The sequence below is a fragment of the Zophobas morio genome, unplaced genomic scaffold, assembly GCF_036711695.1.
Source record: "Zophobas morio isolate AGI-343-1 ecotype UQ-CSIRO unplaced genomic scaffold, CSIRO_AGI_Zmor_V1 ptg000837l, whole genome shotgun sequence".
NCBI lineage: Eukaryota > Metazoa > Arthropoda > Insecta > Coleoptera > Tenebrionidae > Zophobas > Zophobas morio.
The window spans coordinates 75219-88694 of NW_026972939.1; the positions used below are offsets into that span (position 1 = coordinate 75219).

Below are 13476 nucleotides of genomic sequence, written 5' to 3' on the forward strand. Positions count from 1 at the left end.
GGTTTATAAATTTTTTAGCTAGTTTGCTATAATATTTAAATATTTAGCTTAAGGGTATTAGGTAAAGGGGTATTGCGCTACTGAGTATACTTGAATAAATAGCTTTATACTTGCGCGAACCACGAACAAAGAGGAAGGAAAAGTTTAACAATCTTGATCCCGGATTTGGTGTAAGGAGGATAAAGAAGTAAATGAGTTCAGCTTCCATTGCGTACTACTAACTTTCATCGTAATTAATTTTTCTGGCTTATATTTTAAGTAGACAATAATTTTAAAAGTTATGGAGGCGAAATTAACTACTCAAAACGTCTTAGAACGAAGGGGAGAGGTGTTCTTGCCCCCAATAATAAGTTTGGGTGACCAGGCTCCAAGCTATGGCCAACTTGTATTATTTAGCTTAGTACGTTACTTAAATATTTTTTTTACAGACTACAAAACTTTTAGAGTCATACAACTAAATAAGGTTTTGTTATCTACTGAAAAATATTTAGAACTAGAGCTTAGAGACCTAAAACCGTTTTGATAACATGTGCCTCCTCCCGTCAGGCTTATTAATGTTGAAATAACTTAGTTTGTACTAAAAACTGTAGTAAACTTACTGGAGCAAATATGTCAACTTTTATTAGTGGGAATGTAAGCAAATATACGTTGTGCCTGGAAACTGGGCAGGCGGCGGTATTTAACATTAAAAACAAAGTAGGATATTTACAGCCATCATATAAATTCACGAGGGAAGCGCAAGTTTTACGTCGTCTATTAGGTCGTAGGACAGGAGAAAGTCCTTTTTTATTTGCTGGTGCGGTAGGCGGTGCCGTAAACAAGGAAAAGTTAGTAAAGCTTTAGTCTATATGCAACGCAATTATTACTTTCTGCCAAGTGACCACGTCAAAGTATACGAACGAGCTCTTCTCAGGAGGTTCGCCAGTTTGTCCCGAATCCATCATGCGAGTGAACCAAAGCTTCAACGTACGATGGAAGCGCCAGTCTCGATTATACAGTTCAGCCGCTGCCGCCTGCTGCAAAACGTCACGCGGCATAGCGTAGAATATATAAAACAAGCACTCCTCTGGTAAATGTTTAATCTTTGAGGTGGCGAGGGGGAGTGCAGGCGGCTGTGAAAGAGGTGTTTGGTTATTAGGCAAGTGCCCATGGAAGAAAGTGTACCACAGACATATAGCAGCTGGGGGCCCTGTATTCATCTTCAGGGTTTGAGGGCGAGGCGCTGGTCCCAGAAGAAATGAGTGAGCTACACAGTGCGCTAGTTAACAGGACACAAAAAGCATAACGTAGTAGAAGGATAAAGGTTACTCTGTTGAATTGAAGTTCAGACCCAGCGTAGATAAGTCCAGGCCTAATGCTAGTAAATTCCAATCCGTGTCAGCCACTTGAAGGGCTCTCAGAAGACCGTGCATGCCATAAGGATCCTGTTGGCCCGAGAAGTTATTTGGCTCAACAAACGAACGCGACGGCTGGGAATGCGAAGTACATGTAGTCAGACCCTGCTGGAACGGGGCGGGTCTATAGTAAGGAGGCGGCTGGATTTGCGAGGCCACCGACGCTACAGACTGAGACTGCTGTTGCGCCTTATAAGAGGGTTGTCCCGCGCGAGAAGACTTCAATAAAGAGGGAGGGTGCTTATGAGGAGCAGAATACTTCTTCAGGGTGATTGCAGAGGAAAAACACTGATTTTTTAAGTCGCTCGATTTCTTTTTTTGAGTCGACGGAGGTGTGGGCGGGTGCATCGAGAGAGTGCTCCTTTCAGTTTCTGAAGTTTTCGATTCGAGAGATTCGATTGAATCTGAAGGGGCTGAAGGGTCTTGATGTGCCCGTGTTTGTGTCTGAAGCGACGGCGAGTTCATAGAAAAATCTAAGTTAAAAAAATGACACTAAATAATAGATAGACTTGAAAACGAGTTATTTATTTTAAATTTATCAATGAATTTACGTATAGAATTTGCCGTGGAGGTGCCGGGTAACGCGGGAAAGTCTTCATTATACAAACTAAATTCTGATTTAAGTGACGCCTTGTGAAAATCTAAAAAGAATGTAAAGTAAAAAGCCGGAAGAGTAAAGAACAAACAAAAGAATTCACTTTATAACATTATAAAAGAAACCTTGCAATCTCGTAGTATTGACACTCAAAAACCGATTATTAGAAAAGGAGCGCTCTATAAGCTCTTCGTGAGCATGATTTATAGGGCCATCTTCGTGGTGATTTAAAGTCGGAAAGGAGGATTGTTGCGTTGGAACGGGTATTGATAAGTTGTAAGGAGAGTAGTGTGTTGATAAAGAATAGGCTTTAGGCTTAGATTGTGAGTTTCGAAGTATATGCTGAGAAGGTTGTGTCGACTGCTGTGACTCGAAAGAAAAAGTCGAAAGAGGAGTGTTATGTTGTTGAGTAGGAGGCCTTGTTCTTAAAAAAGGAAGATTAGGCCCGACCCCTTGATGCCTGGATGTATTCATAAAGTGAAGGTCGAGCCGACTTTAGCGTGAAAAAGAAAAACGAGCTAAGTTAAGTTACTATAGAAAGTGAAGTGAAGCTAATAAGCAAAGCTTAAAGTTAATAGTTGCAAAGATTGCATCAGTTAAGTGCTCATAAAATATAGTAGAGAGTTAGAGCCGTTACTGGCTATTAGCTCGAGGCCAATTAGCACGTAATACCGAAAAGAAACTTAAAATGGACTTTTTTTACTTGGCAAGCTTAGCAAATGCTTATGTAATTTATTAAATACTTAACTTTCTAACTATAAACCTGTGCTTCGTTCCTTGCCAAACCTTTGTCAAACCTTTGCCAATTTAATTTTTATACTTCGAAAAGAGCCTTATAAAAATTTTTTTTTCTAGATATAGGTAGGCTGCAATTAATTCAAGAAAAAATTTTGTTTTTGTCACAGTTTTATAACTCACAACTACAGTCATGACAATCACAAGTAACTATAATTTAAAATAATTTATCTATATTAAAAGTTTATTAATTATGCTCGTTTTCCAACCACTCCTTCTATAGACGACATTAAGATGCTACAGTGTGCTGACTTCTCATTGTCCTACAGCGTATTACAGTTCTCTGCAAAGCACCAGACCCGGCAGAAACCGCCCCAGCGGTCACTAATTTTGTACTTGGGCACTTGCTCAAGAAGACAGAAATTTAGAGCTCCTGCGAAAGATAACCGCATTAATCACAGTGCATAAAAACTGTACCGTAACTTCGCGTGAATCAAGACAGAACAAATTGCGTGATGAAGCGGTGATTGAATCGCGAAAAGAAAATTATTAACAACAGTGGGATTTGGTGATACAGCATTACTTGCAACTGTTCTTATCCCATTGCAGTAAAATTCCAGTTATAAGCGTTTCCATAATGACGAACCGCTTAAAATTTCTTAAAGTGTAAAGAAGTGACCTTCTTTATGAGAGACGAAATTGAGGCCGGTGCAAAATTATTTAAGACAATTAGATTTTCTGCCTCTAATTCGTCTTGACAAGCTCGACGAAGGCGTTGCTTCTCTGATGTAGTCTTAGACTAAGAAGATCCTACCCTCAGCTCGGCTGGCACGGAGCCTATGGATTAGAATACAAACCTTCCAACAAACTGTTGAGCATAGCTGGGTCGTTGTGCTACGAATACAGCTCTCTCATTTTTTCTCTGTAAAGACTCCAAATTCAAGCACTTAGCTTGAAACAAGCGGAGTCGTGGACTTGAGGTGTACTCAAAAAGTACGCAACACAGGTGCCGCACGACGTAGCCGTTCATAGGAAACAGTCACCCGCCAACAAAGTTTAAGGCGTGGTATGAGCTAACTACGAATTAGCTGTCAGTCGCGTTCATGTTAAGTGAACTGTCACGGCGAAACTTTGTACAAAATTCTTAATTAACTAAATGAAAAGCATGTTAACGTTTGATGTGACATTATCCCCTTTTTTCCTTTTTCAACGACTCCCACTCTATTATATGATGCGTGTATTGTCCGCATTATTACCGTAAATCCTTAGACACATCCAAAAAGAGCTTAAAGCTCTTTATAAAGGCCTTTCAACTGCTGAGTTGCAAGTCTGTTTGAATGGTTGGTGACCATCTCTCTGGCGCTTCGTCAAGAGGAGTGGAAACATCCATACGCTAATATCGTTATAGGATAATGGCGTAATAGTTGCTAAAAGTCACAGTGAAAAGGTGGCACTAATTAGCAACTAGTTTGGGGTAAAGAGCTGCCCCGGGACTGGATTTTGCTGGTAATAATAAAACAACCGGAATGCCGACGTTAACGAAGCCATCAGACCGAACGCAATTATTGAAGGGATTTTTATGTTTTGTGGTGGTATAAGATACTCGGCACTAGCAAAGTAACAAATGAGTTGTTTAGAATAGGTGCACTTTGCTTGGGGTTTTCTAAGGTTTCAGAAGCGACTACTTAGATGCTACTGAAGAAGTTCAATTTCCTTTTACTCAGAAGATCTCGTCTAATCAAGTAGCTTTTGGGAGGAAAAACCTGCTGTGATATTTGAAACTACGCCGACAGAATGGTTGAGTATAGAAGAGTATAATTAGTTGTTGTTATCCCAGCTGTAGTTTGGGCACGCTCACTCTATGCACCCATTTAATGGCCTCAATAATATTTGGGGGTGTTGTAATCGCTATACAATTTGACCGCCAAAGTTTTACGGAGGCCTTTCCTCTCCTTATTGCTGTTCGTGCGTTAGCCGGCAAACAAGCCTGGTTCTGCATGACGACGAGGCGAACATTCACGAGCAGTTGAGGAGCCTTAAGTTTCAACTCTAGCATCTTAAACCCTAGTTGGGAACACTTGCCATGTGGTATCGCAGTATGCTGCTTCAACACCTTTGGAAATATTTTTGATTTTGGGAGGTTTATAGAACCAGAAAGGGTTGAGCCCCTCCCCCTAAAATTTATGTTCAGTAGGCATGTATAGGTGCACATGCTACAGGTTTAAAACACCCTTCCCTTTCTATTTAAGTGCTAAACATTGTGCGTCCAAGCCTTGCTTAAAAGCGTGTCCCCCTCCTTTCTCTCTATATACCCTAAAAATTAGTTGGGTTCTGCCAGGGGGTTCACGGAAGATACCTTTTTTGGTAAGAACACCACCTTAGCACGTTTAAATAATTGTTCCGTTAAACGAATGAATTGCACGCGCAGTATGTCTGGTCCTTTTTTTTTGGGTGCAATCGCACAATAATTCAATAAACTTGCTACCTCTCTTTATATCAGTTTCATTGTTATAAGCGCTACAGTCAACTCGAGCGGTACGACAGTAGAGGACTAAAAATTAAAATTTCTGTTTTTACGACATATTAGCTTTAATTCAATTTTTTTATAAAGGGGTACAATCTGCTCTTTCCCTTCCAGCAATTTCAGATATTTATATTCTTCTTTCTCTTAATTTTTATTAAAAACCTGGGGCCCCTTTTAAGCTTTATTTTAAAAACTTTTTTCCTGCTCCTAAATGCTTTATTTAAGTTACTTTTGATATCATTCAAAGTTGGTGGTGTACCCAAAAATCTGCTTCATTAGGTTAATAGATTATTTATATACACCAAAAAAATGATGTTACCTTCTGGGTTGTTTCATAGAAAAGGGTAAAAGGAGAATGGTTATTCTAACGTCTTAATTTATGGGAAACATTAATTTTATTGTACCCTTAATTTATACTGGATACCTAAATGCATGACTTACTGCCCTGGGAGGACTGTTGACTGATGGAAGTTATAACGTGATGTGCCCACCTAAAAACACAGTGCTCACTAAAAGAACACAACGGAACAAATACAAATGAAATTGAGGAGTTAAGATTCCAAACACACTAAGAGGATAACTATTAACGTGCAACTTGAGCTTAATCAAGAGCAACGCTCTTATCGGATAAGCAAGGTCCATCCGCCTACTTTTAAGTTCTCTAATTAGTCGGAAATTTGGATGAAGTATTTTTAAAAAACGTATTTTAATTAAGGAGAATCCTGTATACATAGTAAAGGAAGTAAGAGTATTTTAAGTCTTCGTGCTTTAACAAATGGGCGGTAGTAGCGGTGGTATAAGGTCCGAATGGCGTCACTAACAGGTGATTAGTAAATTGACTTTTTTTAAGAAGCCCCTCCACCTGGACGTATATATAAGGATTATTCAGGAAGTTGTTGGCGTACACTACTTAGGGCATCTTTTACGACTTAAAATTTTAAATAAATTATTGCGGAAGGAGTACTAATGGCAACACTTTACTGCGCATTTAAAATAATGATTTTTTTAGTCAAAATACTTAGAGGCACTGCGACAATATATTTGGTTATTTTTAACCAGCTGGAAAGCTCGATACCTCCTTTAATTAACGAACTACAACTTCGTGGTTGTTGTACTATCAAAGGTTCACTTAAGTACATACAATCAAATCTCTATCCCTAGGGCACACCGACCAACCGTTTATAAAAGCGTACTTTCTTAGCCACTCTAGTGGGCCCCTATATATCTCGCAACTGAAAATTATTGGTTAATATAGTTACCCACTTATCGCACATGCAGTTAATTTGTGGTTAACGCTAAAAAAATAGAGTTACGTAGGTCTCTGTTATAACTTTTCTCTTCCTACATGGAAGAGCGGGGAGTGGGCTGTCGAATTACTCAAAAGGAAAACTGTGATCCTGCTTTTAAGGAGCCCCATGAGATACCTTTTAAACAGCATAGCAAATCCTTTTTTGATACACTCGCCAGTTGGGGTAAATTAAAAAGTTTTAGGAGGACGATATCTGCCTCAGTTCCCAGAAGTGAGATCCACAGTCAATTATGCGGCTCTAGTAAGATGATTTCAATAGAATCAACTTCTAATAAAGAAGTAAAGAAAACTGAAGATAGTAGCGTTAACAGAGAGTCAAGCTTTCTAACTGGACAATTAAGTCGAAAGCAATCTTTGAAATGTTCTTTTACCTATAGCCTTACTCCAAAGCCGTCATGGAGGGACAAAACAAAAAAGAAAAATTTTAAAGATTATAAGAAAAATTTTTCCTCTGAAGAACCAGAAATCACCTTTGGAAGTTGGCTTAAAGAACTAAATGACTTACAAAACTTGGTTGAACAGTTATTACTTGAAATTCCTAGAAAAAATAAAAGGGTTGGGCGGTTTTATTATACTAACTGCTTTACAGGAGCTGACATAGTATTGTGTTTGGTTAATAAGTATTCAAAAAAGGAAGATACGAAGAATCAAGAACTTCAGGTATAGTTTGCCCTATTTTATTTGTTAATAATACACTCTTTTTACATTTTGGATTTTTTTATTGTATATCATAAGTGTTGATTATTGTATTTTTATATCAAACTCTCTATTATGTGCTTTTTTAGCTTAACGTTGGTTATTAAAATAAGTATACCTTGAGCTTTTTCTTTAACTATTACTGTTAACTTTTATGTTAAGTAAGTCGTTTGTTTTGTGTACTTAAATTTCTTATTGCTGACTGCTAATAGTGTTCCTTATCCTTGCTTTTTATGTTTATATAATACTGTAGGCTTTTCACCTTTGTCAACGTCTTTTAAGAAATTCTTTTATAAGAAGTTGTACTCAAGAAGGGCCTGAGTTTGCTTTTTCCCCTAAAGTGTATTACGTATTCTCATGTGAACTTCAATCCATTATTCCTTCTAATTCAACTAAAGCTTTAAAAAAGGTAAGGGGGTATCTTCGGTTACAAGTAATATTAGATTCAAAGCATCTTGTAAGAATTTACCCCTCTAATGTTCTGGTTAGAAGCATAGTCGAAGAGTTAGAGGTTGAACTACGAAAAGATTTACCTAACGCAAAAATTAAAAGTTTACACAGGACTTACGGCATCCCCATTTCCTTAAGTTTACCAGCTTTCCAGACACTGGTTCAAGATGATATTTTAATCCTTGAATCAAAATAAAAAAAAAATTTTTTTTGAGAGTAAATTGCTACCTTTTTGCGATGATAATTAAATGATCACCGAGTAAGCTCTATAGCGCTCGGGTATTGTTCGTAAACATTATTTAACCTAGTGTATTAGAGTGGGTAGCTTTATAAAACAATTGACCAAATACTTATTGAGAAGTTTTGTGCGTGGGTTATTTTATATGATAAACTTAAAGGCTATTTTTTCGGTTTCAAGTTTTAAAGGGCTAATTTTTTTTAAGAAATTTACCTTCTATCCTTTCTCGAAAAATAACTTTAAGCTACTTCAATTAAACACAATAAAATTTTAACTTGTAAATACGTCACTGGCGTGCCTATCCCAAGCCTGAGTCTCTTTACAAGGTTTTATAATTAAAGTTTTTTAACCTTAATTTCTGTTATATTTCGTTTCCTCTTATAAACTAGCCCAGTATTTCTGCCAGTATACTAGTTAATATGGTTTTTTTCAACTGGAGTCATATAAATAGCAGTGCATTTAATTAGTTCCTTGGATTCTTTACTAAAGAGTAATATTTAACTCCATAAGTGTGTAGTTATTGCTATGGAGGATATATGGTGTCGGTGGCCCCCTTTCTTTTTCATAATATAAACTTTGTCTTTTAAAAATCATTTAATAGTTAAACAATTGATTCCCCCTCAATACTTAGTTATTGTATTGAAGGTAACTGGCAATAGAAAGTAGAAACAGAAGTTTGTTTATTCTAAAATTGCAAGAAAATAAAGCATGGCACTTGAGTGTCGTTTACTTATATTTTTTAATAGTACTTTAAAAAGCGTCAGATAAAGTAATTCATAAAAAGGTTGCTAGAACTTAACACCGAGAAAACTACTTAAATACATTTTTAACTTTTGCTGTGTTAACTCACATATTATTTTATTGGCGAAAATATGGTTCATAGTAGGATAAGTGACTTGTTAAGAAATGTGCAAGCAATTCACACACTTAACAGGACTTTAAAAATTGCTTATGCTTATATTTGTAAAATTATATTATATAATATAAAAATAAGCTTTCTATTATATAGTGTCATTACTCTCCCTCCTTGAACACTGTTTAAGATAATTATTAGCATGTGAGCAAAACCCTTATATAGTCGTATTTCTCGACGTGGGCGAACTCTTCGCAAAACTATGGTATTTTGTTCTATATAATTAATGAAGTTAGGGTGCTCCTGTTCTTTTAAAGACCGCTACTTTTTACCTTTAAATAATTAGAGCACATTTTAGAAAATAGTACATAGGGTCTTCTTAGGGTCTTTACTTTCCTTTGGTTGTTTGCGATTCCGGCTTTGCGTTGAAAAAATGAAGAGCCAGTTAATTACTCTTTAGAATAACTTGCTGAGTGCAATAAAATCTTTTGCAGATTCCAAATGAAAAATTTGCGCTTATCAGAGCATCTCCCTCTCATCGAATGCTTACAATGCTTATATCAAGAACATTATTTAAATGAATTACCAACCCTATGAACACTAAATATCAAAACTGAAATTGACTTAGGGCTCACGTAAACTATACTTACGAGGGCTCACCGGTGGAAATGAAGCCTAGAGGAGTAAGATTGGCTTTCAGAAACTATACATTTTTAATTTTTCAATATATTCACCATCTATATTAATACACCTCCCATATCGTCCGTGCGATTGTTTTATCTCGCGAAAATTATTCCGAAACTTTATCTACATAATTCTCATCTATTACCGATCTCGTTTCGTTTTCATGCAAAAATCTTCTACTATGTAACGACTTTCTTGAATCTTTGAAAAAGTAAAAATCGCTTGGAGGCATACCTGGGCTGTTGGGGTAGGTAATTAATTCCCTTGAGGCCCTTATTCCATAGGGCACGCTTTGCAAAGCGAGCTGTGTGAAACGGCGCTTTGTTTTTTAATAGGAGAAACCCTCTGCAGAGTTTGTCCTGCGTTTCTCAATAATGACTTGGCGCAATTGGTTGATTAAGTCAGCACATTATTCGTTAAAAATCAACCAAACCATCCTTGCGCTATCCCGGAATTTCGTTGCCATAACTTTAATAGTCGCTCTTTAAACCTTGAACTTGCCCAGTTTCCTTTCTTCCTTTGACTCTTCTTTGGATTCTGGATCGTACTGAGCAATCCATTTCTATCACAGGTTACAATGCGATGACAAATTGCCTCCAAACCGTGCTCACGTAAACGTAGAAACTCACGCGCACTTTTTACTCTTCATTCCCAACCTGACCGGGTTAACATTTTGAGGCACCCAACGCGCGCCCATCTTGCATAGTGAATGACTATGAAGGATATATCCAACCCAACACTATCCTTATTGATATTCAGTCTCTCTACTATTTGACGAACCCAACTTCGAGGGTCTTTTTCCACTTTTTTAATAATTCCTCCTGTAACCACCGTATAAGATGGCCCTGGGTGCTCATCGTTTTTGAATAACTCTAGTAATTCTTTAAAAAACTGAGTCCACCTCTTGACTGTCGCATTTGATGGAGCACAATATCAATATGAATAAGTGATTTCTTTGGCACAATTACCTATTTTAAGGTACTTCATTACAGCACGATAATTAAACTTCCAAAATGATAAGGTTCGCTACACATACTATTTGTTTGACATTAGCTCAACTGTTACCTCAAGCATAATTAAATTGACACAATAGCTGTTAACATTATGTGTGTACATATACGGTCCAAGTTATTTTCTAAACACACCCTCCTAGACGAGGCTTACTAACAAGAATTGTATACATAATTTATCGACAGAAGATGTGGGCTATCACCGTAGCTCAGTGGTTAGAGCATTGTCACACAAACCTTAGCGCCGCGGGTTCAATTTCCCGGCGATGACAACTCGCATTTTTCGGGTCTGTAAAGAGGTCGCTCGACTTTTTAGTGATGTTTCATTTCTTCTTTTTTCCTAGTGAAATAAGTTTATAACTTTTGCGACATGCAATATGTTTGCATAAATACAAATATATAAATGGCTCTTCTGATCAACGGTAAGTACTAGGGCGGGGGAAGGCAAAATTATCAAACTAAATAAGCTATTACTAGCAGAATTGGTATTGAGAAGTTTTTCTTTTCATTGAAATTAGAGCTAGGCAAATAATTGGACTGCAGCAACGTTTTAGAAGAGATATGGATATGTAATTCTTCGTGTTCTTAATATACAACTGAAGTATAGCACGCAAGAAAGAAAAAGTAATCAAGTGTTGCCCATAGGTGAGTACATGAGAAGGCCCTCCGGTTTATTAATTTTATTTTTTTCAAATGATCAACAGAAGTTAAAAAAAAATTCATTTATAGAAACATAAAAGTGAGTGCACTTATCAAACTTTCCGAGTTTTCTCTCAATTATAAGTTGCAACGTTATGGCCTGCCTAGCTCTTTTTTAGCGCGGGTATCCTAACATCTTTTACAACTGAGTTTATGCAGTCCTTATTAACAACTGTCGTTAAGCCTAAATAACAAAAACAATAAAAAAGAAACAGCCTATTAAAAAATTATTATAAATTTGTAGTATTGAATAGAGGTGACTTTAGTGAGTCTTTTAAAACCTGACTTATAACCCGAAGTGGTTCTCAATGGTCAATATTTAAATTTTTTTTATAATTGAACGTTGCACAGTTTGACAATGGATTTAACAGTTATTTGGCTATTTACCTCAAACGGAAGGGATCATAGACGTAATTAATCAAGGGAAAGGGTCCCTAAGTCTTCTAGAGTTTTTTTTGTTTTTTCCTTCTTTTACTAAAATTTTCGTTAATAACTGGACAACAGGGTACTAGCCTTAGTGGTTTCTAAACTTTTATGGCATTTCGCTTCTAATAAAAAACAATGATGCTTTAAAAAGGTTTTACGATTTCATATCATAGCTATTCCTAGCACATTAAGAACTGATGAATACATGATTATAAGTATAATCTCAGCATTGATAACAGCGTTAAAACTTCAAAGAAATGCAAAGTTATACTTAGACTGGATAACATGAGATGAGAACTATTTAACGTTTTTGAAATTTTTTTATGAAACTTGTTAATGGCGGTGGGGGAGGTTGACGGAATAAACTTGTTAGCAAAATAGTTCGCAAAAGTCTTGCCTTAATTTCTTTGCTTTCGGTTTCTATATAGCTGTCGCGCAGTGGCAGGGGTGATGTTAACCTAACTCACTTCAAAAGTTCTAGTAGTCCCCTTCGTTACTTTGCTCAGCTCCACCTCTTATTGGAAGATTGGGTGTACCTACGTTGGTGTAAGCTGTCTAGCGTCAGTTTTCCCATAACGGCCTTGTGGTCTTTTATGAAGCAGCCACGCTACTGCTTAGGGTTTTAAGTCCACAGAAAAGGCGGTTAGAGCGGTAGGTAAGTTCACGTGTCGCCATTTCGATGTAAGCCTCTATCACCGCATTCCTGAAGTCGGCAAAGGCATTCATCCGTAAAGATGAAATGCTCATATTTGTGAAAGACCGAGAGAAGTTCTCTAATTCTTTTTGCGGGACGGCAAGGGATGCGAGGATTCTTACAAGCGATCCTCTAGCCGTTGAAAAACGTATATACTTTTAAAGAGCAACATTTAGAGTGCGGCACAAAGACTTTCAGTTTACGTGCTCAGTCTAGCCCATAAAGAGGAAACGTTTCAGTATTAAAACCCAGCTGTGTATAGAAGCGTATTATTAGTTTAATTTTGCATGTAAAGGACTGGAGAGTCATTTACAAGAAGAACGTCAACTTTTAAAAGTGAGTAATTTTGCTGGGAGATTATGTAAGTTATACTTACAGCCACGAACCCTTGTCTGACTAAGTGCAAAGCTATTAGATAGTTTGACATACTAAGAAAATTAAATCAAATTATTATCTTTGTACCGCTTCGAAGGGCCAAGAATTTCGTTGTCTGCTTACCGGCTATAAGCAAGTACTCGGCAAAGGAGTTATAAATAAATCAATCTATAAGATAACATAAAAAATTACGTATACTTTTCTGTTATTTTACTATGTAAAACTAACTTTACAAATATTCATGGTGAAAATAGGGGCTCACTGGAAGCGATTCAAGCAGCCGCTAGGTCTTATATAAGTATTGTACCGGCCCACATTAAAAGTAAGAACAACAGCGGCTTGGTGACTACCTGAACGCCACTGTATTTCTTTAGCTTTTGATCTCTATTATAATGAATGAATAATTGGTTGACACCAAAAGGGCAGCCAACATGCTGCTATTGAGTATCACGCACGAACCACCAGGCATCCGTGGTTATGCAACAAATGAACGAATTATTATGAGCAGTTTGTTTAAGTTTAAATTACTTAGTTTACTAACAATGGTTATAATACATTTTTAGCAGTATTCTCCCTTTTTATAAAATAATTAATAGAGCCTCTTTAATATTTTCGGGTTAATAATTACTCTCAAGTATTTAACATGAGAGCGCCACCTCAATGTAAACCTTTATTAGGGCTTCACGAAAACTAATTTTTTCCAATGTACAAATAGGTATGTTAGAGTTATATAGCCAGAACAGTGTATATAGAGCTAGAGAATATAGTTTATCTCTCGCCTCTTAGATTTGGGC

General features: G+C 36.9%; 1 protein-coding gene across 1 annotated transcript; it reads right to left on the reverse strand.

The window, feature by feature from the left end:
- Positions 1 to 683: 683 nt before the first annotated feature.
- On the reverse strand, positions 684 to 2584 carry LOC135122030 (uncharacterized). The gene is made up of 6 exons (XM_064046285.1): positions 2115 to 2584; positions 1946 to 2035; positions 1309 to 1867; positions 1165 to 1246; positions 867 to 1112; positions 684 to 793 (listed from the first exon to the last, which is right to left on the reverse strand). Exons 1-6 carry the CDS (start codon positions 2461 to 2463, stop codon positions 725 to 727), a joined length of 1395 nt encoding a protein of 464 aa, XP_063902355.1. The 5' UTR covers positions 2464 to 2584; the 3' UTR covers positions 684 to 724.
- Positions 2585 to 13476: the final 10892 nt, after the last annotated feature.

Excerpts from the sequence above, each read along its gene's own strand:
- LOC135122030 (XM_064046285.1), bottom strand. The coding sequence starts at position 2,463 with ATGAATACATCCAGGCATCAAGGGGTCGGGCCTAATCTTCCTTTTTTA. Across the intron at positions 1,247-1,308 it reads CTGAACTTCAATTCAACAGA|CTCACTCATTTCTTCTGGGA; the intron begins GTAACCTTTATC and ends CGCACTGTGTAG. Across the intron at positions 794-866 it reads ACGTGGTCACTTGGCAGAAA|CAAATAAAAAAGGACTTTCT; the intron begins GTAATAATTGCG and ends CTACCGCACCAG.